The 26764-nt window shown below is 36.2% G+C and overlaps 1 protein-coding gene and 1 long non-coding RNA gene across 4 annotated transcripts in view; one reads left to right on the plus strand and one right to left on the minus strand.

Moving 5' to 3' along the window:
- Window positions 1-26764, plus strand: part of PLA2R1 (phospholipase A2 receptor 1) — a 117587-nt gene that overhangs the window by 55847 nt on the left and 34976 nt on the right. For all 3 annotated transcript variants that reach the window (XM_029934512.1, XM_029934513.1, XM_029934511.1), the window contains exons 11-15: window positions 5670-5842; window positions 18140-18342; window positions 20037-20182; window positions 23599-23683; window positions 26082-26214. In XM_029934512.1, coding sequence (XP_029790372.1) covers window positions 5670-5842; window positions 18140-18342; window positions 20037-20182; window positions 23599-23683; window positions 26082-26214 — 740 coding nt within the window. The remainder of the gene's footprint in view (window positions 1-5669; window positions 5843-18139; window positions 18343-20036; window positions 20183-23598; window positions 23684-26081; window positions 26215-26764) is intronic.
- LOC115287792 overlaps window positions 12182-26764 on the minus strand; it is a 91138-nt gene continuing 76555 nt past the window's right edge. The window contains exons 3-4 of the long non-coding RNA XR_003906659.1: window positions 13067-13182; window positions 12182-12254 (exon numbers count right to left, since the gene is read on the minus strand). This is a non-coding gene — a long non-coding RNA (uncharacterized LOC115287792). The remainder of the gene's footprint in view (window positions 12255-13066; window positions 13183-26764) is intronic.

Raw genomic sequence — 26764 nt, forward strand, 5'->3', positions numbered from 1 at the left:
CATGACTGTAAATCTTGAGGTACAGAGTTACCATGGATAATTATCTAAATGCATGTGTGTCTAAATTTTAAATCAATCAGCCATGGTTATTTAGTACAAAATAATCCAGGGCTGCCTGGGTGGCTCAGTTAAGCATCTGACTTTGGCTCAGGTCATGATTTCATGGTTCTTGAGTTTAAGCCCTGCATTGGGCTCTGTGCTGACAGCTCAGAGCCTGGAGCCTGCTTAAGATTCTGTGTCTCTCTTTCTCTCTGTTTCCCTCTCTCTCTCTCTCTGCCCCTCCCCTGCTCCCACTCTGTCTCTCTGTCTCTCCAAAAATAAATAAACATTAAAATAATGATAATAATAATAATCCAAATGACATTCAATTTTGTGAATTTTACCAAAAGTAAGAAATCCTACAGTATCTCATTTTCTCCTAGATTTAAATGTGCATTAAATCTGCTATTTTCCTGCAACCACCATACACTCTAAATACTTTTGCAGTTAATTTTTTATTGTGATAAAACATAAAATTTATCATTATAACCATTTTTAAGTGTACAGTTCAGCAGCGTTAAGTGCAGTTGCAGTATTGCACAATCATCACCACCATCCATCTCCCTAAATTTTTTCATCTTTGCAAACTGAAATTCTTTGTCCATTAAATAATAACTCCCCATTCCCCTTTGCCCTCAGCTTTGGGGAACCATCATTCTACTTTCTGTCTATGAGATTGATTACTCTATGTTAACTCATAAGTGGAATCATGTAGCAGTTATCCTATTGTGCCTGGCTTATTTCATTTAGTCTAATGTCCTCACCTTTTGGCTATTGTGAATAATGCTGCCATAAACATGACTGTACAAATATCTTTAGACTCTCTGCTTTCAATTCTTCTGGGTAACATACCCAGAAGTGGAATTTCTGGATGATTTGATAAATCTATTTTTAATTTTTTGAAGAACAGGCATGTTGTTTTCCATATCAGCAGCACCATTTTACATTCTCATCAGCAGTGCACAAGGGTTCCAATTCCTCCACATCTTAGCCATCACCTGTTATTTTGTTTTTGCATAATAGCCATCTTAATGGGTATGAAATGGTATCTCACTGTGGTTCCAACTTGTACTTCCCTAATGATTAGTGACGATGAGTGTCTTTTCATGTGCTTATTGGTATCTGTATATCTCCTTTGAAAAAATGTCTATTCAAGTCCTTTACCTTTTTTTTAATTGGAGTATTTATTCTTTGCAGTTGAGTTGTAGGAGTTCTTTATATATTATGGATATTAATCCCTTAGCAGATACATAATTTGCAAATACTTTCTCCTAATCCATGGGTTGCATTTTCACTCTTTTGATGTCCTTTGATGCACAAAGTTTTTAGTTCTGAATAAATCCAATTTATCCATTCTTACTTTGTTGCATGTGTTTTTGGTGTCATATCCAAGAAATCATTGCTACATACAATGTCATGAAAAATTTCCCCTGTATTTTCTTCTAAGAGTCTTATAATTTTAGCTCTTCTGTTTAGGTCTCTGATTCACTTTCAGTTAAATTTTGTAAATGGTATAAAGTAAGAAGAGTCTAACTGCATTGTTCTGAATGTGGATATCCAGCTTTCCCAGCATCATTGTTGAAAAGACTGTCCTTTTCCCATTGAATGGTCTTGGCACCCTTGTGGAAAATCATTTAACCATAGATATAAGGGTTTATTTTCTGGGTTCTCTTTTCTATTCTATTAACATATGTATGTCTTTATGCCAGTAGCACACTGTTTTGATTACTGTACTTTCAATAAGTTTTGAAATCAAAGTGGTGAGATCAAGTTTGTTTTCATGTTTGTTTTTGCTGTTCAAGATCCCTTAAAATTCCATATGAATTTTAAGATGGATTTTTCTATTTCTGCAAAAGACGTCATTGGGATTTTGACATGGATTCCATTCAATCTACTGATCACTTGGAGTAGTGTTGACATTTAAACAATTGGTTTTTCAATCCATGAACATGCGATGTCTTTCCATTTATTTGTGTCTTCTTTAATATCTTCCAGTAGTGTTTTGTAGTTTTCAGTGTACAAGTCTTTTGCCTCCTTTGTTAAGGTATTTTTTAAATTTTTGATGCTCTTATAAATTGAATTGTTTTTGTAGTTTACTTTTCTGATTGTTCATTGTTAGTATATAGAAATGCAACTGATTTTTGTGTGTTGACTTTGCATCCTGAATATTGCTGAATTTATTAGTTCTAACACTTTTTGTAGAATGCAGTTAACTTTCCTTTTTAAAACAAATTTCAGTTATCTTCTTTAAAATTATGCAATAAAAACATTCTCATTAGTATAAATTCAAGCAAGCCAGAAGAACATGAACTAAAAAGTGAAAGTGCCCTCCCACCCCACTCCTCCTTCCCAACCAATCCCACTGCTCTGCCATTAACAATTAACAAAGGTAACTGCCATTAACAGTTTAGAATTTGCTCTTGCAGGTTTAATTCCTGTGTGTATGCTAAGTATCTTTTCTAAGTCTATATTTCTCTTCTAGTCTTCTGCAATAAATATCCAAAAACTTAATATTTCTAGTTCTTGAGGAATGCCACCAAAAACTTCTTGAAATAATAATCATGAGGCATATCTCCCATTTAAAAACAATGATGTTCTATTTCTATTCTTTACTTAAAAGAAATTTATCATTTTTTATTCATTCAGCAATAGAGTCAGTTATTTGAATATGGTATTAAAATGTAACAATTGTGTATTAGAAGAAATCCCATTGCAATCACTCATTTCAAAACTGAATACATCTTAACTAGATCACTATATGTAAAGACTACTGCTATTTTTTAAAATTGAAATAAGCTCTCTAGTGAAGCTACATCCAGTTCATTATTTTTTTTCAATCTCTTGTTTTAGGTAATACAAACAATCATTAATTACTGCTGTCTGCTAAGGATAGTATTACTCATAGACAAGAAACATCTTTTTTTCCAACTACATTTGTCACTGGGTAAATGGATGAAAAATATTTTCAGAGATTCAAATATAAAATATCTCCTTTTGAAGTGTGCATTTTTTGAAATGCAAAATTTATTTTGAAATGAAAAAACCATCAGTGTATCCCAAAAATATGTATTACTCTCTTCAAATTGCATTTTTTATTAAAATATAATGTTTAGCACCATGAGTAACAACTTCTTGTCAAACTGATGGAAATTCACGATATATTTTTCTTACTGACATTGAAAATGCACATTTGGTTTTTTAACTTTTTTGAGGAGTTGAGTAGAAAAAAAATTGTTTTCTGATTTTAAGAATTATTTCCCTAAAATTTTGACTTTGCAAGTAGTTACACAAATGCAAACAAAGTATTTTATCATTTTTTCCTAAGAAATAACAATTTTTACTTTACTAAACTCCTTATATATAATATGTTATTCTGGTCCAAATAATAACATAAAAATCTATACATATGGTTACTTTTCATTCCTTAAGCCATAATATTTGAATTAAATAATCTAGTGAAACAAGGCAAAAAGGCCAGATATAAAAAGAACTCTGGAATATTCTCAAATGAAGAATTCTAAACATAAGGCCAAAAAAGACTTTAAAAGATCATCTGCTCTATTACTGTAAGCCAGAGTTTTCACAACCCTGTTAAGTGTTTGGAACCAAATAGTGAGTGGTAACAAGTATAAAATATCCTCTTGTTTCTTTATCAGTTGGAAACAGACATTCAAATGGCTGCATGCTGTGATCTGGAGTTAAGTTCTTAAAATACGTAATTTAAGAGAAAGACATATTTGCTGAACTTCTTTATTAACAATGCTATCTTTTAAACCGTGCCAAGAAAACTAGAGTCCTGATTTGAAGGTTTTAGGATCTAATGTATGAGTACTATATGCAACTACTTACAAGATACTTGTCAATTTAAAAAGCACAGGGTTTCTATTGTTTTAACGAATCATAAATAGTGATAAAATAGCAAATCAGAGTGGACTAAATAAATCTAAAACCAACAGGGAACAAAAGCAAAATGTTGTCATGAATAATGATACCAGTGACCAAGTATACAGACAATGTTATTTCTCTCCATTATTCAATAAACGCCATAGTACAAGGTCATGGAAGAGCCAGCAATGTCCCCTGGGTTTAGAGCCAGCACAGTAATAGTGGTCCAGCCATAGCCTCCACAATGCAGTGCCTTGCTAGCCTCCTAGGACAGCGGTTTACACCAGCTGGGCATGATAAGAATACTACTCTGTCTCAGAGGGGAGAAGGAAAAGCAGATTCTAAATTATAAGAGCATGAACCATTAGAAGTATAAGAAAAATTACAAAAGCATCTAGACAATGCTTAGTTATATGTACCATCCTTTTGAAGGAGGATTTTTTATAATTAAAACATTTTACATTTACATTTTTTACATTTACATAAAATTCTGCCATACAATCTGGTTAAAAAAAGAGCTTTTCTAGTTTTAAATGTGTGCTTTGTAGATTATTAATAGAGTAGCTACAGGAAATATTTAGTAAAGTATAATAAACATCTATATCCCCTGCAAAGATGAGTATCATAGATGCCTAAGATTACTAAATATTGCTAGTGATAGTCATAAGGCAGTTAAAAACCTTACATCTTTGTGTTTTACCTCCCTTCCCCCCATTTCGCTTTAACCTCTTCTATTCTTAATTAACCCCATTGCTTTGTTTCCTTTACCAACTTAAAGATGCGTGGTAGTGAAAAACTTCCAGAATTGGATGAAAAAGTCTAATTTGCTTTCTTTTTAGGTTTCATCAGGCCTTCACTTTCTCATGGACTCAGCAGTTCTGGCCAAAAGTCATCACTGTTTGAAATGTGTTTCTTCAAAACTTCATGTGTATTGGAAATAAATTTTTCAAGCTTAGCTTAAAATTTCAATGTTAGTTAAATTTTAATACTCACATTTTTCTATTAGGTATTCATGTGGAAGCATATACACAAATTTTCCAGATTCCGCTTTTGATGCATTCATATTGGGGAAGGAGCACTACCACCAATCAATGAACACTAATTCATTCAGCTGTGTGGGGAAAATATTGGTGGGTGCACAGCCTTGGATTAGTTCCTAGGGGTTTTTAATTTATCTTCAGCGAATATGCCCATCTGAACACATTTGAATAAGCCAAGGACTCATGTGCTTATGAACAAACTGATTTGGGATACATAAAATTGCTAGTCCGAAACCTGCTCAGTTTTCACCAGGGAAGTGTGGTGGGTGGGTGCATGTGAACTCCATGTTGGCAGATGCTCATGTCTCCTTCCCATTGCCAGTTCCCCACTGTACACACATTATAGCGAGGTATGTGCTGTGTGGCCTACTTACAAAACAGGGCACTTGCTGTGCCAAGAAATATATTGCTAGCTTTATGGGCTTTACCACCTATACTCTAATACCGGAGCTGGACTCTATTCCTTAAATTAAGCCTTGTCTTTGAGACTCAAATTCTCCTCGCTCATCTATTTCTGAGCATTGTAGTGACATTTGGCATGTATTAGTAATGTTCAGGGTCTATGAGTATTTTTCTGCTCCATGTTCTGAAGAATTCATCAGAAATGCTTATTCTGGTGCCATTCTGTGCATCTCATTATGGTTTAACGACAATTTTTCATTGCCCAGAGACTTACTATAACCATTTCCTTTTTCCATTTTTAAGGTTTGAACAGGCTTTTATCACCAGTTTGATCAGTAGTGTGGTCAAAACGAAGGACAGTTATTTTTGGATAGCTCTTCAAGATGAAAACGACACAGGAGAATACACTTGGAAGACAGCAGAGGGGCAGAAGTCTGAGCCAGTGCAGTACACACACTGGAATGCATATCAACCTCGTGAGTAGAAGGAACTAGAACACCACCCCTTCCTCCAATTTTTTTGCTCAAAATTCCTTCCACCCCATGATCCACCTCCTTTAGTGCTTCCTTATGTTTTCTCAATGCCTAAATCAATTAAACCAATTACCACAGGTTCTCAGGGGGAGACACGTGACTGGTCATTCTTAAAAGTATGACGCATGTGACATTTGACAGGTTCAAGGTATAAATTCATTGCTCAAGACCACACATGACTTTACCAGCAGAAAGTCCAGGTTCTTCCTCCTAAAGCCTTTTCCCCATTCTCCCTCTTGATTGTCCAAGAATATCAGGGGCTTACTCAGTCCAGACTAGTCTGATGTACTTCAAAGCATACTTAATGGACACATATGGGTACATCTCATCAATCCACAGTCAGTGCCACTTTGCTGTGGAATGCTGACCCATTACTTAGTTAACACTCCCATTAATCCTTCTTCTCTGTGGACTTCTGTGATCCTTAGCCAGAATTTCATAGTTGCTCTATTAGTTCATCATCATATGCTCAGCTCTGGATCCCAAAACATGAACTAACTGTGCCAGGTTACTCAGTTCCAGAGAAACTAATGACTTCAGCCACAAACTACCCTAGAACTAGCCCCTTTGGAACAAGCTTTAGGCCCTTAGGTGACCAGCCTAGACCCAACACCCCTTTACATCAGCCTGAATTCCTATTTGGGTTCCTTGGTCCCTTTCTTACTTGTGGACCTCAATCAGGGCTACCCAAGAGATGATAGGCAATGTTACCTCTAAATGTGTTTCTGGAGGAAATGGGTTAGGAGGCCTCAGGCTCTTCCCTAAGTAAAGATAGGTATTATTATAATACTATCAAAGTAACTTTCTTATACCAAATATATAATAATAATTAGCCAAAGGACTAAATATACCAATTAAAAGACAGAGACTGTCAGAGCAGATCAAAAAAACAAGACCCAACTATTTGTTGACTATAAGAAATCCACTTTTTAAAAGAAAGAAAAGTATTAAAACCCACTTTAAATATAAAGGCACATGTAGATTGAATGTAAAAAGATGGAGAAAGATATACTATGCAAATACTAATCAAAAGAGAGCAGAATAGCTATATTAATATCACAGAGCAGACTTCAGAACAAGGAAAATTTTCAAGGATTAAAAAAAAAAGCAGATCTACTGAATCAAACTCTCTGAGGGTTGAAACCCATGTACCTGCATCTTAACAAGTTTTGATCATGCTCAGATTTGAGAACTGTTGGTGTAGTGTAACTCAAGCTGCATATTCTGTTCAGTCTCTAATCTGTCATCATTTAATAATTTAACAATAAATTATTTCCTTACACAAGAAAAGGGATATCATATTATGGTAAAGGAGTAGTACTCTAAGAAGACATAACAGTCCCTGATGTGTATGTACCTAACAGCAGGGTGTCAAAATACATGACCAAAAAAACCTTATAGAACTGCAAGGAGAAATAGATGAATCTATTATTACAGTTGGAGACTATAACATTCCTCTCTCAGAAACGGAAAGATTCAGTAGACAGAAAATCAGTAAGGACAAAGTTGAACTCAACAGTACCATTGATTAACAGGATATAATTGATATCTATAGACTACTTAATCCATCAGTAGGAAATTACACATTCTTCTCAAGTTCACATGAAATGTTCACTAAGATAGACCACATACTGGCCAAAAAACCCACCTTAACAAACTTAAAAAAATAGAAATCATATAATGTCTTCTTTTGAGCCACAGTGAAATTAAACTAGAAACCAATAATAGAAGGATAGCTGGAAAATCCCAAAATATTTAGAGATTAAACAACACATTTCTAAATAACATGTGGGTCAAAGAAGAAATCTCAAGAGGAATTTTAAAACATTTTAAACTAAATGAAAGTGGAAATCTAAAATCAGCAATCTAAGCTTTTACCTTAGGAAACTACAAAAAGAAGAGGGGTGCCTGGGTGGCTTAGTCAAGTGTCCAGCTTCAGCTCAGGTCATGATCTCATGGTTCATGGGTTCAAGCCCTGTGTCAGGCTCTGTGCTGACAGCTCAGAGCCTGGAGCCTTCTTCAGATTCTGTGTCTGCCTCTCTCTCTCTGTCTCTCAAAAATAAATAAATGTTTTTAAAAAATCTTTTAAATAAAAAAGAAAAAGAAGAAAAAATTATACCCAAAGTAAGCAGAAGAAAATAAATAATAATAATTAGAGCAGAAATCAATAAAATTGAAAGCAGGAACTCCATAAAGAAAATCAACAAAACCAAAAGCTGGTTCTTTGAAAAGATCAATGAAATTGATAAGCCTGTAGCCAGGCTCAATAAAAAAAGAGAGAAGACATAAATTACTAATATCACAAATAAAAGAGGATGCATCACTACAGATGCAGGGACATTAAAAGGATAATAAAAGAACATTATGAACAACTCTATATCCACACATTTGATAACCTAGATAAAACTGACCAATTCTTTTAAAGATACAATCAAGAAAAACACAGACAAGAAGAAACAGACTATCTCAGTAGGCCTATAGCTATTAAAGAAATTGACACAAAATTGATAATAATTTTCCCAAACATAAAGCACATGTCCACATTGGTTCACTGGTGAATTCTACCACACATTTAAGGAAGAAATTATGCCAGTTCTCTACAATCTCTTCCAGAAAACAGAAGCAGAGGGAATACTTCCTGTCCCATTCTGAGGCCAGCATTATCCCTCATGCCAAAATCAGACAAAGATATTGCAATAAAAGAAAACTAAAGAATAATGTCTCTCATGAACAAAAAAGCAAAATCTTCAATAAAATAATAAATTGAATCCAACAATGTAAGAAAAGAATCATACACCACAATCAAATGGGATTTATTCCAGTTATACAAGGCTGATTCAACATTCGGAAATCAATTAGTGTAATCCATCGCATCAACAGGCTATAAAAGAAAAGTCACATTATCATATCAATAGATGGAAAAAAACATTTGACAAAGTCCAATACCTATTTTATTTATTTGTTTGTTTGTTTATTTATTTACATTTATTTATTTTTGAGAGACAGTGTGAACAGGGGAGGGGCAGAGAGAGACAACAGAATCTGAAGCAGGCTCCAGGCTCTGAGCTAGTGGTCTGCACAGAGCTTGACATGGGGCTCGAACCCACAAACTGTGAGATCATGACCTGAGCTGAAGTTGGACACTCAAGCGACTAAGCCATCCAGGCGCCCCCCAATAACTATTTATTTTAAAAACTGTTAGCAAATTAGGAATAGAGGTGAACTTCTTCAGCTTTACAAAGAACATCTCCAAAACCCACAGACATCATAATTAATGGTGAAAAACTAAAAGCTTTCCCACTAAGATCAGGAACAAGGCAAAGGTGTTCCCTATCAGGACTTCTTTTAAACATTGTACTAGAAGTCCTAGCCAGTAGGGCAAAAAAAGCACATAAAAGGTATACAGATTGGGAAGAAAGAAATAAAACTTTGTGCACAGATGATAAGATTGTCTATGTAGAAAATCAGAAAAAATCACTTGAACTAATAAGTGATTATGGCAAATTGCAATATGAAAGATTAATGAAAAAAAAGTCAATTGTTTTCCTGTATAACAGCAATGAACAAATGGAGTTTAAACTTAAAAACATACTATCATTTACATTATCACCCCCCAAAATGAAATGCTTATATATAAATATAATGAAATATGTACAAAGTCTATATGAGGAAAACTATAAACTTTAATGAAAGAGATCAAATAACAAGTAAATAAATAGAGATATCTTCCATGTTCATGGATAGAAAAACTTGGTATTGTCAACATGTCAGTTTTTCACAAACTATAGATTCAACACTATCCCAATCAAAACCCCAGGAAGTTATTTTGTGGATATTGACAAACTGATTCTAAAGTTTATATGGAAAGGCAAAAGACCATGAATAGCCAATTCAATATTGATGTAGAAGCACAAAGTCAGAGAACTGACACTACCTGACTTCAAGACTTACTATAAAGCTAGAGTAATCAAGACAGTGTGGTATTGTGGGGAGGGAAGGAACCAAGTCGGTAGAACAGAATAGAGAGCCCAGAAATTGACTGACATAAACACAGAGCTAAATGTGAATCCCAAAGCTATAACACCCTAGAGGATAACATAACAGAAAACCTAGATGACCTGGGGCAAACAATGACTTTTTAGATATAACACCAAAGGCACAGTCCATGAAAAAACAATTCATTTGCTGGACTTCATTAAAACGAAAACTTCTGCTCTGAGAAAGACAATGCCAGGAGAATGAGAAGACAGGCCACACACTAAGACAAAATATTTGCAAAAACCACATCTGACAAAGGACTGTAATCCAAAATATACAAAGAATCCTTAAAACCCAAAAATAAGAAAATGAAGGACAAGAATTAAAAATGGACAAAAGACCTTAAATAAAGATATATAGATGGCAAGCGAGCATGTGAAAATATGTTCAACATCATATGTCATTAGGAAATTGTAAATTGCCACAAAACACCAGGGCACACCTATTAGAATCACCCAAATCCAAAACACTGGTGAGGATATGGAACAATGGAGACACTCATACATCGCTGGTGGGAAACCAAAATAGTATACCACTTTCAAAGACAGTTGGACCGTTTCTTACAAAACTAAACATATTCTCACCAAATATAATATATATATATAATCACACTCCTTGGTATTTACCCAAATAAACTGAACACTAATATTCACACAAAAATCTACACATGGATCTTTATCAAAGCTTTATTCATACTTGCCAAAACTTAATCAAGATGCCCTTTAGCCTGTGAATGGATAAAAAAATATGGGACATCTAGATAATGGAATATTATTCACTGCTAAAAAGAAATGAGCTATCAAGCCATTAAAGGACATGAAAGAAATTTAAATGCATATTACTAAATGAAAAAGGCCGGTTGAAAGGTCTACAAACTACATGTTTCAAACCATAGGACACTCTGGAAAAGGCAAAACTATAAGACAGTAAAAAGATTACTAGTAAAAAGTGGTTTCCAGGGGTCCATGGGAGGGAGGGATTAACAGGCCAAGCTCAGAGGATTTGGGGGGCAGTGAAACTATTCTTTATCTACACAATGGTGTATTATGTAATTCTGTAATTCTATAGCCCAAACTATAGAATGTACAACACCAAGAATGAAACCTAATGTGAATCATGGATTTGGGGTAGTAATGATGTGTCACTGTTTTAACAAATGTACCATTGTGGTATGAGAGGTCAGTAGTGGAGAAGGTTTTACCTATTTGAGGCAGGAGGTATAGAGGAAGTCAGTACTTTCCACTCAGTTTTGCTATGAATCCAAAATGCTCTAAAATATATAGTTTATTATTCTTAAAAAAAACTATACTTTTTAAAGATGTCTGCAAGGTGAAGTTAAGACAAATTAGATTTTTTTGTGTGTATCAGTTTAGGAAATGTGTATACAAACTGGTGACTTTGCATGGCTCCAAATGAGAAGCATCATAATTCACTCAGTAAACAACCTTCTCATTCTACAGATCTGTGAATATTTTTAAAATGCAGAGAATAGTGAAGTTCCATGTCACACTATTACTGAAAAAAAAAAGCTCTGGTTTCATTTCTAATATACTTTGGGTTTTTGTTAGGAATGTCTATACCTGTCAAAATAAATTAATACACTTTGAATAGACAAAATCTTGGTTCTTAATGTTATCTTCCTTGGGGCGTATTTGGATATCTAAAATCTGGAACTGAAGCAGAGCTCCTTGTCATTCATAAGTTTCTGCTGTAATTTATTTGAGTGGCACTACTCTTTTCCTCCTCTCCCTGAAGCAAAAATAATATCATGATGCTCAGTTTGGCTGCTCATGCTGACATTGAGTAAATTGTCTCTGAATAAGATGAAAATGTAAATCTTTTTTTGAAGAAAATAGCAATAGAAAAGCCTCTGTGTTTCCTTTCTTCTTTTAAATTGCAGTTTGCAGAAGTGCCATCCTAAATCACATTTTTTCCTGCCTGTCACAAAAGTATCCATTAACTTCGTCCTTATGTCAGATTCTTAATCCAGCCCAGACCGACTATATAAATTGACCACTGAATAGGAAGCCTGCCGTTTTTTATAAACTTAGCCAAGACTCTGTCCTTATGTCATATCATCAGAATATTCAATCTGTGGGGGAATCACAGTTCTGCCACTTTGTTCAACATTGTATTACGTTCACCAGACAGTGTAATGACCTACCATATACCCATCACCCAGTGTCATCAATTATCAACTCACAGTCTATCTTGTTTCATCTATACACTTACCCACTCTCCCTGACACTTCTCATATTTTGTCATAGCAAATCCCAGACATCATCTTGTGTCATCCACAAATATTTCAGTATTATCTCTAAAAGATAAAGACTTCTTAAAAAATGTATATATACATATATATATTATTACAGCTAAAAGTAACTATAATTTCATAATGTCATAAATCTTCAGTTAATGCTCAAATTTCTAAATGATTCATAACATTATACAACAGATTTTACAGTTTGTCTGAATCAAGATCCAAAAAGGTTTATACAGTTGCAATTGGTTGATAGATCTCCTAAAGTCTATTTTAATCTCTACGTTTCCTTCTTCTTTGTCCCCTCCCATTTTCAAAAAATTTTATTTGTCAATGCAAACAGGTTATTTTTCTTGTAGAGTTTCCTACAGTCTGGACTTTTTGGCTGAATCTCCATATGTTGTTTAATGTATTACTCTATTCTCTTTATTTTCCATAAAATTGACATTTTTATTTTTAAGAAGTTAGAATCAAAGGCATTATATAATTCAGATTTTCTTTTGCTTTCTTTTGGAAAACCATTTCATAAGTATTTGTGTTCTATCTTAAGCCACACAATGTTCACTTTTCTCACTTTTTGCAATGTTAGAAGCCACTAATTATCAATGCCTGGATTCATTGAGTCATTAGGGGTTACTTCATACCTTCCTATCTGGGATATTTTTATAAAGGTAATGTTTCCTGCTACTTTACTAAAACAAACAGCAAAGAGACTGTGGCACTCGGTATTTTAAGAGAAGTAACTATTCAGGTAAAATAGGAAAACCAGTTTTGATACATACTAACTAGTACCAGTAATTAAAGGGAAAAAATGGGGCATTTCTTATTTAGAGACACTAATGCATTAGAAACTAAAATGTACTTTGTACCTTAAAGATTCAGTATAAATGGAGGCTGTTCTACAATGGAGCAGGGGGAAAATAAGTCCATTCTTGTTATGACATTCAAAAATCTTTTCCAAGTTACGTTATAGTTTCATAGTTGTCTGTACAAAAGAAAGAGAAACACTTTGCGATCATTATTTTGTATCCATCTATTACTCAGGCTCTGTGACAAAATTTTTGCTTCTAATCTAGCTGCCACTGCAGGAGAGGTGTGTTTCACTCATATGGGATAACTCCAGAACATTTACCCCAATTGCCCCAACTCAGTAGAAATCTTCTGCCAGTGTCAAGAAAAATGGGATCCCAGTAGAGCAAATCAGATCTATTTTTCTTGAAAGTGCCCTCTACATAGCAAGGAAAAGCCTATCCAGCCAGCAGGTAGATAGGTTGATCCATTTTAAGGCTTCCAGAGTTCTGAAATGAACCACGACATAAATGAGAACTAACGTATTCTCATTTCTGGGCACCCTGGGTATTTTCATATTTTTTAATAATCACGTAAGGAGCTGTCAAAGAACGTAAAAATGGGATCAGAGGTCGTTAAGGAAATGCTGCAGTCACACATGGAAGAGAAACATGACTATGGAAATGGAGGAACATAACTGAAGGGAAGATTCCATCATTCGTTCAACAGGTATTTACTGAATGTCTGCCTCCTCTGTACCTTGACATTGTCTCATAGTAGACTTAGTTAAATCTGTTTTCAAATTCTGCAGTCTATGTGGCCTTAGGCAAGTTACCAAACCTCTGTGCCTTAATTTTTCCATTAGCAAACTGTAAATACTGATATCTATCTCAGAGTTTTTGAAGTTAAATAAAGAAAAGACTATATAAAATATCTAACAGCATTTAACAGAAGCTACCCCATTGCATCACTTTTCTGCCTGAAGCTGGAGAAAAGGACAGACAAGAAAGGTGGGTATTAAGGATGTGATATTCATATGACCATACGATTTTTTCTCCTTTAGTCTATTGATATGATGGATTACATTAATTGGTTTTCAGATGTGGAATTATTTTTGCTCACCTAGAATAAATCTCACTTGGTCATAGTTTAAAAAAAAAAAGAAGGATGAGAAAGGTTATTGTAGGGAACGGAAAATAACTAGACAGATTCTAGATAAACAATCGTCCAGAGTCTCGGAAGGCCCAGCTACAGTTCCCTCTTACCCTGAGGCCACAAACAGATTCTGATTGTCTGCTTTCAGGCATTTGACCAGAGGGGTGAAAGATGGAGGCTTTCTCGCCTCAGTTCAGTTTATATGGTTAGGCAGCACTGTCAAATGGAAGAAGCTAGAGCAGTGGATCGGAAGTCCCTAATTGACCCAAAGTTATCCCATTCATGGTGTTTTTTTTAATGTTTATTTATTTTTGAGAAAGAGAGACAGAGACAGAGTACAAGTGGGGGAGAGGCAGAGAGAGACACACAGAATCCAAAGCAGGCTCCAGGCTCCAACCTGTCAGCACAGAACCCAACATGGGGCTCGAACTCACAAACCATGAGATCAAGACCTGAGCAGAAGACAGATGATCAACCTAATGAGCCACCCAGGCAACCCCATGGTGTTAATGTTTATTTATTTTTGAGAGAGAGAGAGAGCCAGCAAGTGTGGGAGCAGGGGAGGGGCAGAGAGAGGAGGGACAGAGGATCTGAAGCATGCTCTGTGCTGAGAGCAGAGAGCCCAATCAGGACTGTAACTCACGGAACAGGAAGATCGTGACCTAAGCCAAAGTCAGGTGCTTAACTGCCTAAGCCACCCAGGCACCTCTCATTCACATTCCATGGAGAGAGTGTAGGGGGATAGAGGGAGAGTGAGGCAGATAAGGAGAATCAGTTTAAATGTGAAATTCACCACTGAGAAACAGGATGATAATTTTTCTTCTCCAATGGGAGAGAGATTGAATTTGAGAACAATATCTCTGGGAGAAAAACCTCCTCCACTCCCACTCATACCCTACCTTTATTATTTGGCTTCTGCAAGCATGCCCACAATATAGGATTATAAATTTGGTTTATATCTCCCTTAGCCCAGTCTCCCTTTATTACACTGCTTTACTGCTTCTTTGGGGCTGAGACTCCAAAATTTGGGTCAAATGTTCCATTAAGTTAACCACTTTAGAGTCCCAGTAATACTCCTGAAGCACTTGCACCTTCATAGCAGTTCACAAACATCTTCTCCACTAATGAAGATGAGTTGAGTATCTATAGTATCTAAAACCAAAGCTATTTAATCATTGTCTGATGTGAAAAAGTAAGACAAAATGCAAGACCAACAAAAAAAAGTATATTACATTTTAAACTTGCTGATTCGAGCTTTTTAAAAATTCTTCGAACATGCAGGCAGAACTCATGCCACAAAATCCTAGCTTTTGTAATAAAAAGTCAAAAAAGAATAGAAGCAACATCTTAGGGCTGGTTCTACCCCTTCCTATCTTTCAGAGTGCTTTTAAGTACATTATTCCATTTGATCTTCATGAAAACCACTGAGGAAAAAAAGGAATTTATATCCCCACATTTCAGACAGGTGTGTGTGTGTGTGTGTGTGTGTGTGTGTGTGTGTGTGTGTGTGATTAATTAACCTGTTCCAGTTTTGAGTTGCTAAATATTTGTGCTGAGACTAGAAGTCTAGACTTCAAGTTCCAAGTCAAAGGCTACTAGGGAAGGAAGGATGGAGGAACTGAGAGGCCGTGCATGTTTGCCCTGCTCTTTCAACTAGACCTACTCCATTAGCATATTATGTTTGGGGCTTTCATGTGAATTTCCATAGTTCAATTTCATTAGAATCTCATCACACAGAGTATGCAACATCTCTATTGTTCAGGACCCAGCTAGATTGTGAGCTGCATTCCAAAAGTTCATCGTAGAGGACTGGAAAGCTCCATTCATGGCAGGCTGTAGTTGCATGCTATAATCTTTCCCCTTTATTTGGGCCCTAATCTTTCATTCATCTTTAACACTAACTAGGTGTTCTGGCCAATGGAGCCAACTGATGGCTTTTGTATGGACCAACTCTCTCTTGACTTTCTTTGCTTCTATACAAGTCATATTAAGCATGTTTTCCTGTTTACTACTGGTCATTTTCACCTTTGTGGGTCTTTTTGACACATCAGCATACACACACACACACACACACACACACACACACACACACACAGGACTGTAGGCTTCTTGTGGATGGCCGGGATGCTTTGTGTCTAACACAGCGTGTACACGTAGGATTGTTGAAGACACAAACACTGGTTCTTTTGCTCCCTTATTCTTTCTCCTATTCCACAAACTCTTCCATTCATTTTGGAGAGGCTCTTTGTATGTCTTCCTCTGTCTTCTTTCTTCTGCCTTCCCCTATTCTTCAACCCTCTCTTTAATCTTTCTGTGAGCATAAAATAACCACCCATGGCTGACAAGGATAAAGCTAGTTACCATGTATCTAAAAAAATTTTGAAGCCATTCTTTGTGAAGAAATTAAGCAAGACAAATATAAGTACCGAGTGACTACATTTTTTTTTTTACATTTTTAAAAGTGCCTTTAGGTCCAGAGTCATCAGTCTTCAGATGCTCCATCTATAATTGGTTGCTTTTTTTTTTTTACAAGCACCTCTTGAAAACTCTTTTTCTCCTTTTGAGCCTTCAAAACTCAGCTAAAATGTCAGTTCCTGCAAATCCTTTACTGATATCCCGAGGCATACTCCATCACCCCTTCTGAAATCTTCCACAGAAGTCTGAACTCTCCTTTACTATAGTACTTCACACATTATGTTCAATGCAATTAATGTATCTATGCCTCACAGTAAAAATAAGAACTGCATTTTGTTTGTTTTATTTTGTTTTGTCTTCCTTTCTGTGGCAGATAATATACAGACCAGCCTGGTATGTAGATACAGATGCACAATTTTGTTGTGTTAAATTTGATTTCGATAAATGAATGATCACTTTGGCTTCAAGAAAAAAGGTTCCTTTTTACTAAATTCTTATTCTATTTTTCAAATGGGACTGTTTTCTACTATTCACTGAAATTTGAGGTATATATATATTTTTAGCTATCCTATGAGTTGTATAGATTTGATGACAAACCTGAGCACCTTAACTCAACATAGAAATTGTTTGTATGGAAAAATACGGCTCATTTTTCAAAATGTCCAAACATACACAAAAGAATAGAGCTTCGTCCAGACTAGATGGTCTTTCCCTTTTCTTTAATGTCTCCCTTTATTCCTGCTCCCAGAATTTTACCCAATACAGAATTTATCTCACTCTCTCCACTCTTCCATGGTTTACAGTTTGGTTTTCTGTGGCGTACCTTGCAGTCTACCTTGAATCCATCATTTATGTATTTTCCCAGTCAAATCTATTTCTCAGAGGATAAGAACTATGCATTTTTCATTGTTGATTTTTCACAATGGGGTTTCAAAGCACAGTGTACAGAGTAAGTGCCCAGTAAATGGTGAGCTAAATTTTTCTCTGCTCAGTTAAACAAGCCCAATAATTGAAAGTAGAGGAAAGTTGGCATTTGATTGGAATATTGGGGATTTGGCTGAATATGGGGGATATTTCAGTCCCAGGTTAAACAGTGCCTAGTTTCCTATCATTTACCATCTGAGCTCAAAATGTCCAAATTTCAGTCTTCACAGGTTCTCTTCCCTCACTTTTTCATCTTCTATTCTTTTCTCCAAAGATGAAGAGAAGATAGTCCTGTTAATAAAGCGTTCTTTCTCATCTTTATTGTTCTTATGTGAACTCTTCATTATGAGATGTCAGTTATGAAACACTCTAAAGACTAGTCTTCCAAGAACAAAATGTTCTAGTCATTCTGGTATTAAAAAGTGTTGTTTTCAGGGTGCCTCGGTGGTTCGGTCTGTTAAGTGTCTGACTCTTGATTTTGGCTCAGGTCATGATCTCACAGTTGATGTGACTGAGCCCCACATTGAGCTCTGTGCTGACAGTATGGAACCTACTTGGGATTTCTCCCTCTACCCCTCCCCAGCTCACATTCATGCCCTCTCTCTCTGTCTCTCAAAATAAATAAATGAACATTTTTAAGTGTTGTTTTCTGCTTTTAGGCTACAGTGGTGGCTGTGTTGTCATGCGAGGAAGGAGTCCACCTGGTCGCTGGGAGGTGAAGGACTGCAGACAATTTAAAGCAATGTCCCTGTGTAAGCAACCAATGGGAAATCAGGAGAAAACAGAGCAGGAAGAGAGATGGCCATTTCACCCCTGCCACTTGGAGTGGGAATCAGAGCCTGGCTTGGCGAACTGCTTCAAGGTGATGCCAAGGGTACCTAGACATTCTCAATGGAACAAACATTATTTCAGTTTTGTCCATGTATCTCAAATTCCCTTATTCCAGAACAGTGCCTGGCACACAACAGGTACTTAATATTTGTTGACTGTCACTATCTTTTAAGTTATATTCCAAAATAATTTTGAGTTGAAAGACCAGCATGTCCCTGGTGATACTGAAGGCCTCTTCATGAGATTGTTATCCAGGCCCCAGTCAATGTGGTTCTTGTTGCATTGTACTGCTCACTGGGTATTGAAATGATACAAATCCATATCATTTGTAAGAAAGTGAATAAAGTCTTTATTATGGAATAATACCATTTTGCTGCTAAGAATAGCTTTTGCAGCTTGCCAGACACCTGAGGACAAAAAATTAATACATACACTTGATATGTGTATGTGTATGTGTGAAAAAATGTGTGAAGAAATGTCTTTTTGCAAATCAGCTTTAGATCCTAGATATAAACCACTATGTACAATCCTCTTATAATGAAACATCTGTGAAAGCACTCAATTTAATATACACATGCACAATCCTACATGGAATTCATTGGCTAACAGTGACCTCACAAAGCAATGTTAAACCTTACAAATGAGTAAACTGAGGCAGGAAGATGAAGTGATTTGCCCAAGATCACAATTATTTATTGACAGAGTTGGAATAAATTCCTGGTTTTGGGAATCCCAGTCCAGTACTTTTTCTACTATATATTACCCTGACATGTCAACAAACGTAAGGTTTGTTTGATGGGCATGGTAGTAGGACTGATGAATTTTAAGTGATTCAAGAAAAGGTTCCCAGAGGAGCTGAGTTTTGACATATAATTTAAAAGATGGAAAGGCTGTGCTGTGGCCCAGAGGATCAGGAAAGCTATTCATTCTGGTCTCAGCAAATCAGAGCCTGGTGAAGCCTGGCCGCAGGGTGCCTGGCTGGCATCAGAAAGTTGGGTGCAGTGTCAGGCAATTAAAAATGAGGAGGGCACAGAGGCCCAGGATCTGGAGTTCTGTGTTTTTGGATCCTCACCCTTGATCTTAAATAGCACCAGACTCTCCTGCTGACTGACCTCTTCCTGCTACTGGGAGGACAGCTGAGAAGCAGCAAAGAATTTAGGCACAGCTCAGATCTAAAGACCTTAGTAATATACCTGCTCTAGGTCCCAGGTCTCATTTCTCATTTCTTGCTGTGGGTCAGCCAGATTCATGATTTTTCAGCAAATTCTAATTTGTCAGAAGGCAATCTGATGGGATGGAAATTCATGGACTCCTGCAGCAAAGAAGTGCTAGACCAACCCTAGTTCTGCCTATTCCTAGCTGTGTGTTGGGAAATTTGTAATCTCTCTTAGCCTGACTTTCATCGTCTCTTGACAAACACTTATTAAAGAACAAGTATATGCCAGTTATAGGAAATTTAGAAGAAAAAAAAGAGTCCTCAAGAGTTCATTTATAAAACTGAGCTGATTATGTCGTCCTCATGAATTTGTTGTGAGAATAAAATGAGATAATAGTTTTACAATGAGCAGACACATTCTAGTTCAATAAATGTTATTTTTCCCTACTGGGTCAAGCTTTTAATAGAGATTAATGACAATTATATTACTGTTATTTTCTTGTCAAGAATTAAACAGCCTCACTTTATCCATGGTAGTGTCAACTTTTTCTTACCTCTTACTACACCAGGTATTTCATAGTGAAAAAGTCCTGATGAAAAGAACATGGAGAGAAGCAGAAGAATTTTGTGAAGAATTTGGAGCTCATCTTGCAAGTTTTGCCCATATTGAGGAAGAGAATTTTGTGAATAAGCTTTTATATTCAAAATTCAATAGGTAAATACTTGTTCATTTTGAAAAATGCAGTCAAATATTCTGTCTCCCAGTTATGAGTTCCCAGGGATGAGTATCCCAAATATTTGCTTAAAATCTCAAGTATTTGTTTTAAGCCTAAAAGTAACTAGCCACTAGTTGTGAAAGAAACATACATACGTGCAGCTTTATATTTATATTGCACCCAGTTCTCAATACATAAAACAAAGAACAAAGTGATGACGGTTTTGATAGTTGAAATCTTTTCTGTGTACCTCAAATCAGAACTTTAGAACTTCTCTGACAAACTCAGTAGTTATCTGGCCCTGTGATTTTCAAAGTGTTGCCTGGGGGTCCCAAGAGTCCTGGAGCCCAGGACCAGGAGGGGAACAAGTGGACAGAAGTCCTGCTTCCGTGCTCACTGACCCACCACAGCACCTCCCACCAGCTCCGCTTCTAGTTATTTTGTATAGAATGGGAGACTGTGTAAGATTTTGTTTGTCACAAAAAAGGTTGACTGCCAGCTTTATATTTGGGGAACCAGGCATTCACGTGTCAGCATCCACCTCGCAAGTTTACAGAATCTTGAACTTCATGGAGGTAGAAGATCAATTTAGTTTAAACTCGAAGAAACATAAAAGGCTTGTGCTATCTTCTACCCAATACAAAAATTCCTTCTGCTATATTCCTGTGGTCATTTTCTGTCTGCAAAATTCCTTTCAGAGTGCTTCTTATTTGGGAGAAAGCCCATTCCATTACTGGAGGCTGATTTCAAAGATGAACTTTCTAGTAAGCCAGAGCAATACAGATCAAGTCTACTCTGTTTTTGATTATTTGAGGACAGCCCTTACGTTCTTTATTAAGTCTTCCCATCCATTGGCCTTCCTCTAAAATGTTCCTGTTAACTGGCATACATGTTTGGAATATCTTCTATGGGAGGGGTATTTTTATATGCATAGCTGGCTGGAGCATGCAACAGACATGACAGATAAAATCTTGCCCTTGAGAGTGTTGTGGTCTAAGGGGGTGTGGCTCCATGACTCCCTATATTTATTATTATTTTTTAATGTTTATTAACTTTTGAGAGAGAGTGTGTGTGTGAGAAAGAGAGAGACAGACAGACATATAATCCAAAACAGGGTCCAGGCTCTGAGCTGTCAGCACAGAGCCCAACGTGGGGCTCGAACACACAAACCGTGAGATCATGCCCTGAGCCGAAGTTGGATGTCCAACCAACTGAACCACATAGGTGCCCCTCCATACGTTTATTTAATAAAAACAAATGTAACACCAAATACTATGCTCCAAGCTCTAGAAATCTGGAGTCTCAATGAAACACTTGGTTGAATCACAGGGAAAAATCCAGAACTATTTTTTGATGAAAATCCTGCTCTTCCCATAAGGTTCCCTTAGGATACTCCATAAAAAGATTAATATGTAATATCTGTCAAATTATTCATCTCCACCATCTACAGTAAGGATCTTAATGGTAGGAGTCTTTGACAACATTTCCCAATTTGAGTCTTACAGACCACTGTTGGGGAAAAAGAGTCAAACTCGGTTGCAAAACAAGGCACAAACTTGGAAATTCACCATATGCATTAGCTTGTAAAAGCTTCTAGAAGGAAGCACTTTCTTTGACCCCAAACCTCTTTTTTTTTTTTTTTTTTTGAGAACACTTATCAACATCCCAGAGAACTGCTAGTGTCTGTGGGAAATGCTGACCTAAAAATCATGTTTCCCAAATTTGGCTGATTATCACACTCAGTGGGGACACCTTTAACACGGAGTCCTCTGGTCTCACACCAGAGCTGCTGAGTCAGATTCTCTGAGGCTGAAGAAAAGTTCAAAAAGCTTCCTGATTAATTGGATTGTTAGTCTGGTGTGAGGCCACACTAACAAGGGATGTGGGATAATCTCCATCCTTCTAAGTTGTAACTTTGCTTCACAATTTTAGCCCCTTGCAAAACATCCTTTCATACCTGAGTACAGTGAGGTTTGCTATATGAAACAAACACGTGCAAACTATTTCCAAATTTGCTGTGAGATCAAATATCATTATGTCATTTCTATTTGTATAAGTTCTCACACTTGAAATTTCTTTAATGTTAAGCTTTAAAAGCTGTATAATATTATTTTGTGCCCAAACTGCCAGGGAGTTGAACAAAATTTCATGTTTGCTTAGAGCTTTGCTTAGAGCAAATAAATCAATTCTCATTGTTAACATATATTCTCCTCCTTATGGCACTGCTTTTATATTTCTATTTTGTTATTTATTATATTATTAAAAACCATACAGTTTTAGGGAATGGACAAAGAGAAAATTAATGCAAATTCATTACCTAGGAGCCAGGAAAAATGTTGAACTCTGAATTCTGTGAGTAAAGGAATAAATAGTTCTCAAGGAGAGTGATAGGAATTCCCAGCCTAGACCATTGGTGTTATGGTATCTGGCTTAACCTTAAGGCAGCATCCTCCCCCTCCACAAACTTGTAAATTGTAAATTGTATTCACAGCAGTGGCCAGCCAGCTCCTATGATCTCTCAGATTTCTAAATCACATTTTATTTTCATTTGTATTGTTCAGGCACAGTAGCTCTCATATTTGAAAGGGGGACGCTTCAGAATAGGCTTGCTTCTCTGCGCTAACAAAAACAAAGCATCTGTCATGATTTCTGAATCTTTTAAATCTTTAATTCTCCAAATTATTCTCAAAAAATAGTCTTAGTGAGATGGGTCATTGTACAATTAGACTTTATTGGTTGATTTATTGAGTATTTGTCCTCCACCTAACAGGAGGGAAGATGGTTCCCTGTGGGGTTTCTCGCCAAGTCTAACCCAGTGGAGACGGCTGAAGTCCATCTACGTGCCTCAGACTATTTGCTATGAAATTATTTATGTTGGGATCTGAAAAAAAAACAAAAAACAAAATCTGCTGTGTATCTTCTATTAAAGGGAGTGGTGGTAATTAACCTTCAGAGAATACATAAACATTTGACCAAAAAAGCAACAAATCAAAGCATAGTAAAGTAGTAAATACATAATGAAGTAGTAAAAAGTCCTCTAGGGAAAAGATGTTCCAAATTTTCTTACCAATTTGCTTTCATGTGTTCATATCCTGATTGAAAGGTATTGCCATTCTAATGAACACGAGAAAGCAATGTTCTCGTTATGGGTTGACTTTCCCCCAACTGCACATCACCAGTGAGCACACCATGTAAGCCAAGAGAAACAGGAAGTCAGGCTAATCTTCTCTACATTCATTTCATAGCTTAGGTTTTGCATAAAGGAAATGTTCAATAAATGTCTGTCTGACCTGATCCATTCTGCCACTGGTATCAGCTGTTTCCTGCACACATACTTTAAAATATTTCTTGAACCTTTTACATAATGTTGTGAATTCAACAGGAAGAGCCAAGTTTTTGCTCTTTCTCTTCACAGGACAGAAGAAAGGCAGTTCTGGATTGGATTTAATAAAAGAAACCCACTGAATGCTGGCTCCTGGGAGTGGTCTGATGGGACTCCTGTAAGTTTTTCCAAACTGAAGAAAATGAAGTGAATTCAAAGCAGGTGGCTCTGGAACACCTTGGTAAACCAGCCACAGTAACTGGAAATAATAACCGTATTTCCTGTAACTAAGACCCAGGTCAAAAAGTGCACCAGATCTTCGTACCATTACAGTTATTTCTGCAAAGCCCTGGGAAACCTTTACTAGCCACATAGATCTGAGGCCAACTGTAGGATCTCATCCTAGAAAGGAATCAAACTCTCTGAAATGTCCCCCAGACTATCTGTCCTATGAAGTCTCAAGAAAGAAGCAACTATTGTTTAAAATAATATTATGCTTTCTTTACCTCACTCTACCTCTGGCTTAGTACCTAATTATATGAATGTGGGACCCAAGTCCAGATCACAAGGAAAAACATCATTTCAGTTTATCTCTAAAAGGACAGAAATGCCACATTTAGAAATACCATCTCCTTTTCAACCGGAACAAGTTATTCAGAAAGAAAAAAATAACCTGCTATTCATTCAGCCTCATACTTGTACAAACCTCTGTGAAGGATAGAAGAAAACTCTCTATTATTTTTTTCAGGCACAATGAGGAATTCTAACATTTCTCAAGATGATAGGGAAAAAATCCCAGATTGAAATGAGATGCATCTGAGGCACATGCAAAAGTTATTCCATTTCACCTGTGAAATGGGGCGACTAGCAAGAGCCGGCAATGAGCACTTACTTAATGTAGCTGCTGGTTTACTAAACCCGAATTATGTTCCAAACACTGTGTTGAATGTGCTGCTGTATGATCTCATTTCCCCTTATGATGATTCGGTGCAGTTGTTATTAGAATGATTAAACAGTTTGCCTAAAATAATACTTCAGAGAGCCAGGGATTTGCACACAGGTTGTCAGTCTCCAAAGCTATGATGTTATAATGTTTCCTAGTTGGCAATGTATCAGCAGTGAAACACTGACATAATAAAGATCAACAGAGAAATAGGATCTCTAGCCTCACTAGAGAAAATTTGTGGCAAGGAAAGAATCTGTGGAAAACTATATATAGGAAACAACAAGAATAAGGCCAAGCTAGTTAAACATATATATAAAATATATAATATATATTCTAGACATAATATGTATATACGTGTAAAAATATATGTCATATAAACAATATAAATAAACAATAATATATTATATATAATAAATTTGTAATGCAATAAATAATTATTAATTAATATATAAATCAACAAGTTTACAATAAATTTATAATAATAAATATATGATATATAATAAGTATATTGTATAAATTATATGTTTTACATTATATAATAAATATATACTATATAAATAAATACATCTCCACCTTAGTACTGCTTCTGAGAAGGAAATCAGGACCAGAGAGTGGAAAGAGATCTTAGAGTTCACCCAACGCCACCTATCTTGCTGACAAAGAAACTGAGGCCCACACAGTAGAAGGAACTTAGTAGGGTCCACCTGCTTCATAAATGGGAGCCACCTTATGGCACACTTGAGTGATTAATGTCAACGTGGCACTTGAAAAATGAAATGTGCATGTAGAGGTTGAGAATGTTTCCTTTTGTTTTAGTAAAACAATCTTATTAGTAATAAAGAGGAATAGACAATTTGGTTCAGAATAAATGAGATAAAGCATGAAGCAGTACACTGAGTTCCTCACCACCACTCTCTACTGGACAAAACAAATATTCAAATGCACACCATTGCCTGAATCTCAGCTTATATATATTTAAGTTAGATGAGTTATGTGTGATTGTGTACATGTTGTAAGAAGAGTGAGAATAAATGTTTCAAACATCCTCTTTTTTCGAAATTTTTGCTACAGTTTTACTTGTGGTGCATCCATTCTTTTGTCAGGTAACCATTAAACCATTGAGAAGATCGAATCTTTATTTTATATCCCTGTTACATGGTCATTCATGGAAAGTGTTGGATCATTTCCCTATTAAAGCTAATGATGAGTAAAATTTAGTTACCAAAGACTAAAAGCTTAGTATATATGCACAAGAATCTACATCACAGATGGGACTCAAATCTGACAGATCAGAGCCTTCCAGAAGATTACCCAGGGTCCCAGGACAAGCCTATCCCAGCCAGTGAAACAAGTCCAACCTCAGAAGGGAGCTTGCACCTGATTTGTTCCTTCTGGAGAAAGGAGCAGCATGCTTCTTTTTAGGAAAAAAGCATCTTAAAGGAAAAAATGCTAGTTTGGTTAGCCTGTTCTTCACAAACATGGACAATCTTTAAATGCAACCTTATCCAGACATTTCTTAAGCTTCCTCCACAAGTCTATTGTGATTTATTTACAGAGATGCCTCTTTTGATCTTTTGAAACTTTTTGTGGGAGATCATCATTAAGAAATAATGAACTTGATCTGCTGCAGGTTGTCTCTTCATTTTTAGACAATACTTATTTTGGAGAAGATGCAAGAAATTGTGCTGTTTATAAAGCGAATAAAACATTGCTGCCCTTGCACTGTGGTTCCAAACGTGAATGGATATGCAAAATTCCAAGAGGTAAAAATGTTAATAAGACCTTTACGATATGTTTGCTTTCTAATAATCTATAGCACTTTTCCAAGTGAAGAATTACAGAAATCTAAAATGTAAGCATCCTGGTCTACAGTACCAACAACCTTCATGACAAACAAAGTTGCACTATTTTAGCAAAGAATGCACCATAGGGAAATGAGAAAAGGTGACACCAAGGCAGTATGCCAAGTTAGTTAACAGGAAATGAAGATAACCAACTGTATTGTGGAATATGGTATTTTTCAAGTACAGTCTGAAAGAAATGTCACTGTGACATTGTAGCCAAACCAAATCACTTGTCAACTGAGTAAGTGAAGGCATCTGCCACAGTGTGTGCCACACAGTAGGCCCTTGACAAGTACCACATCCTTTCTTCTTTAATCAGAGGCCTCTCTTGAGCCTCCTTTTCAAGTATGAGAATTAACCATATTTCAAACAGCACAAAGTACCTGGTTTTTAAATAGTCTTTGAAAAAGCAAAGTACCAAATATTGTGTTTAGAGCTGAAGTAGGTTAGAGATGGTGGACTTGTGAAG

This window comes from Suricata suricatta, chromosome 3 (assembly GCF_006229205.1).
Source record: "Suricata suricatta isolate VVHF042 chromosome 3, meerkat_22Aug2017_6uvM2_HiC, whole genome shotgun sequence".
NCBI classification, from domain to species: domain Eukaryota; kingdom Metazoa; phylum Chordata; class Mammalia; order Carnivora; family Herpestidae; genus Suricata; species Suricata suricatta.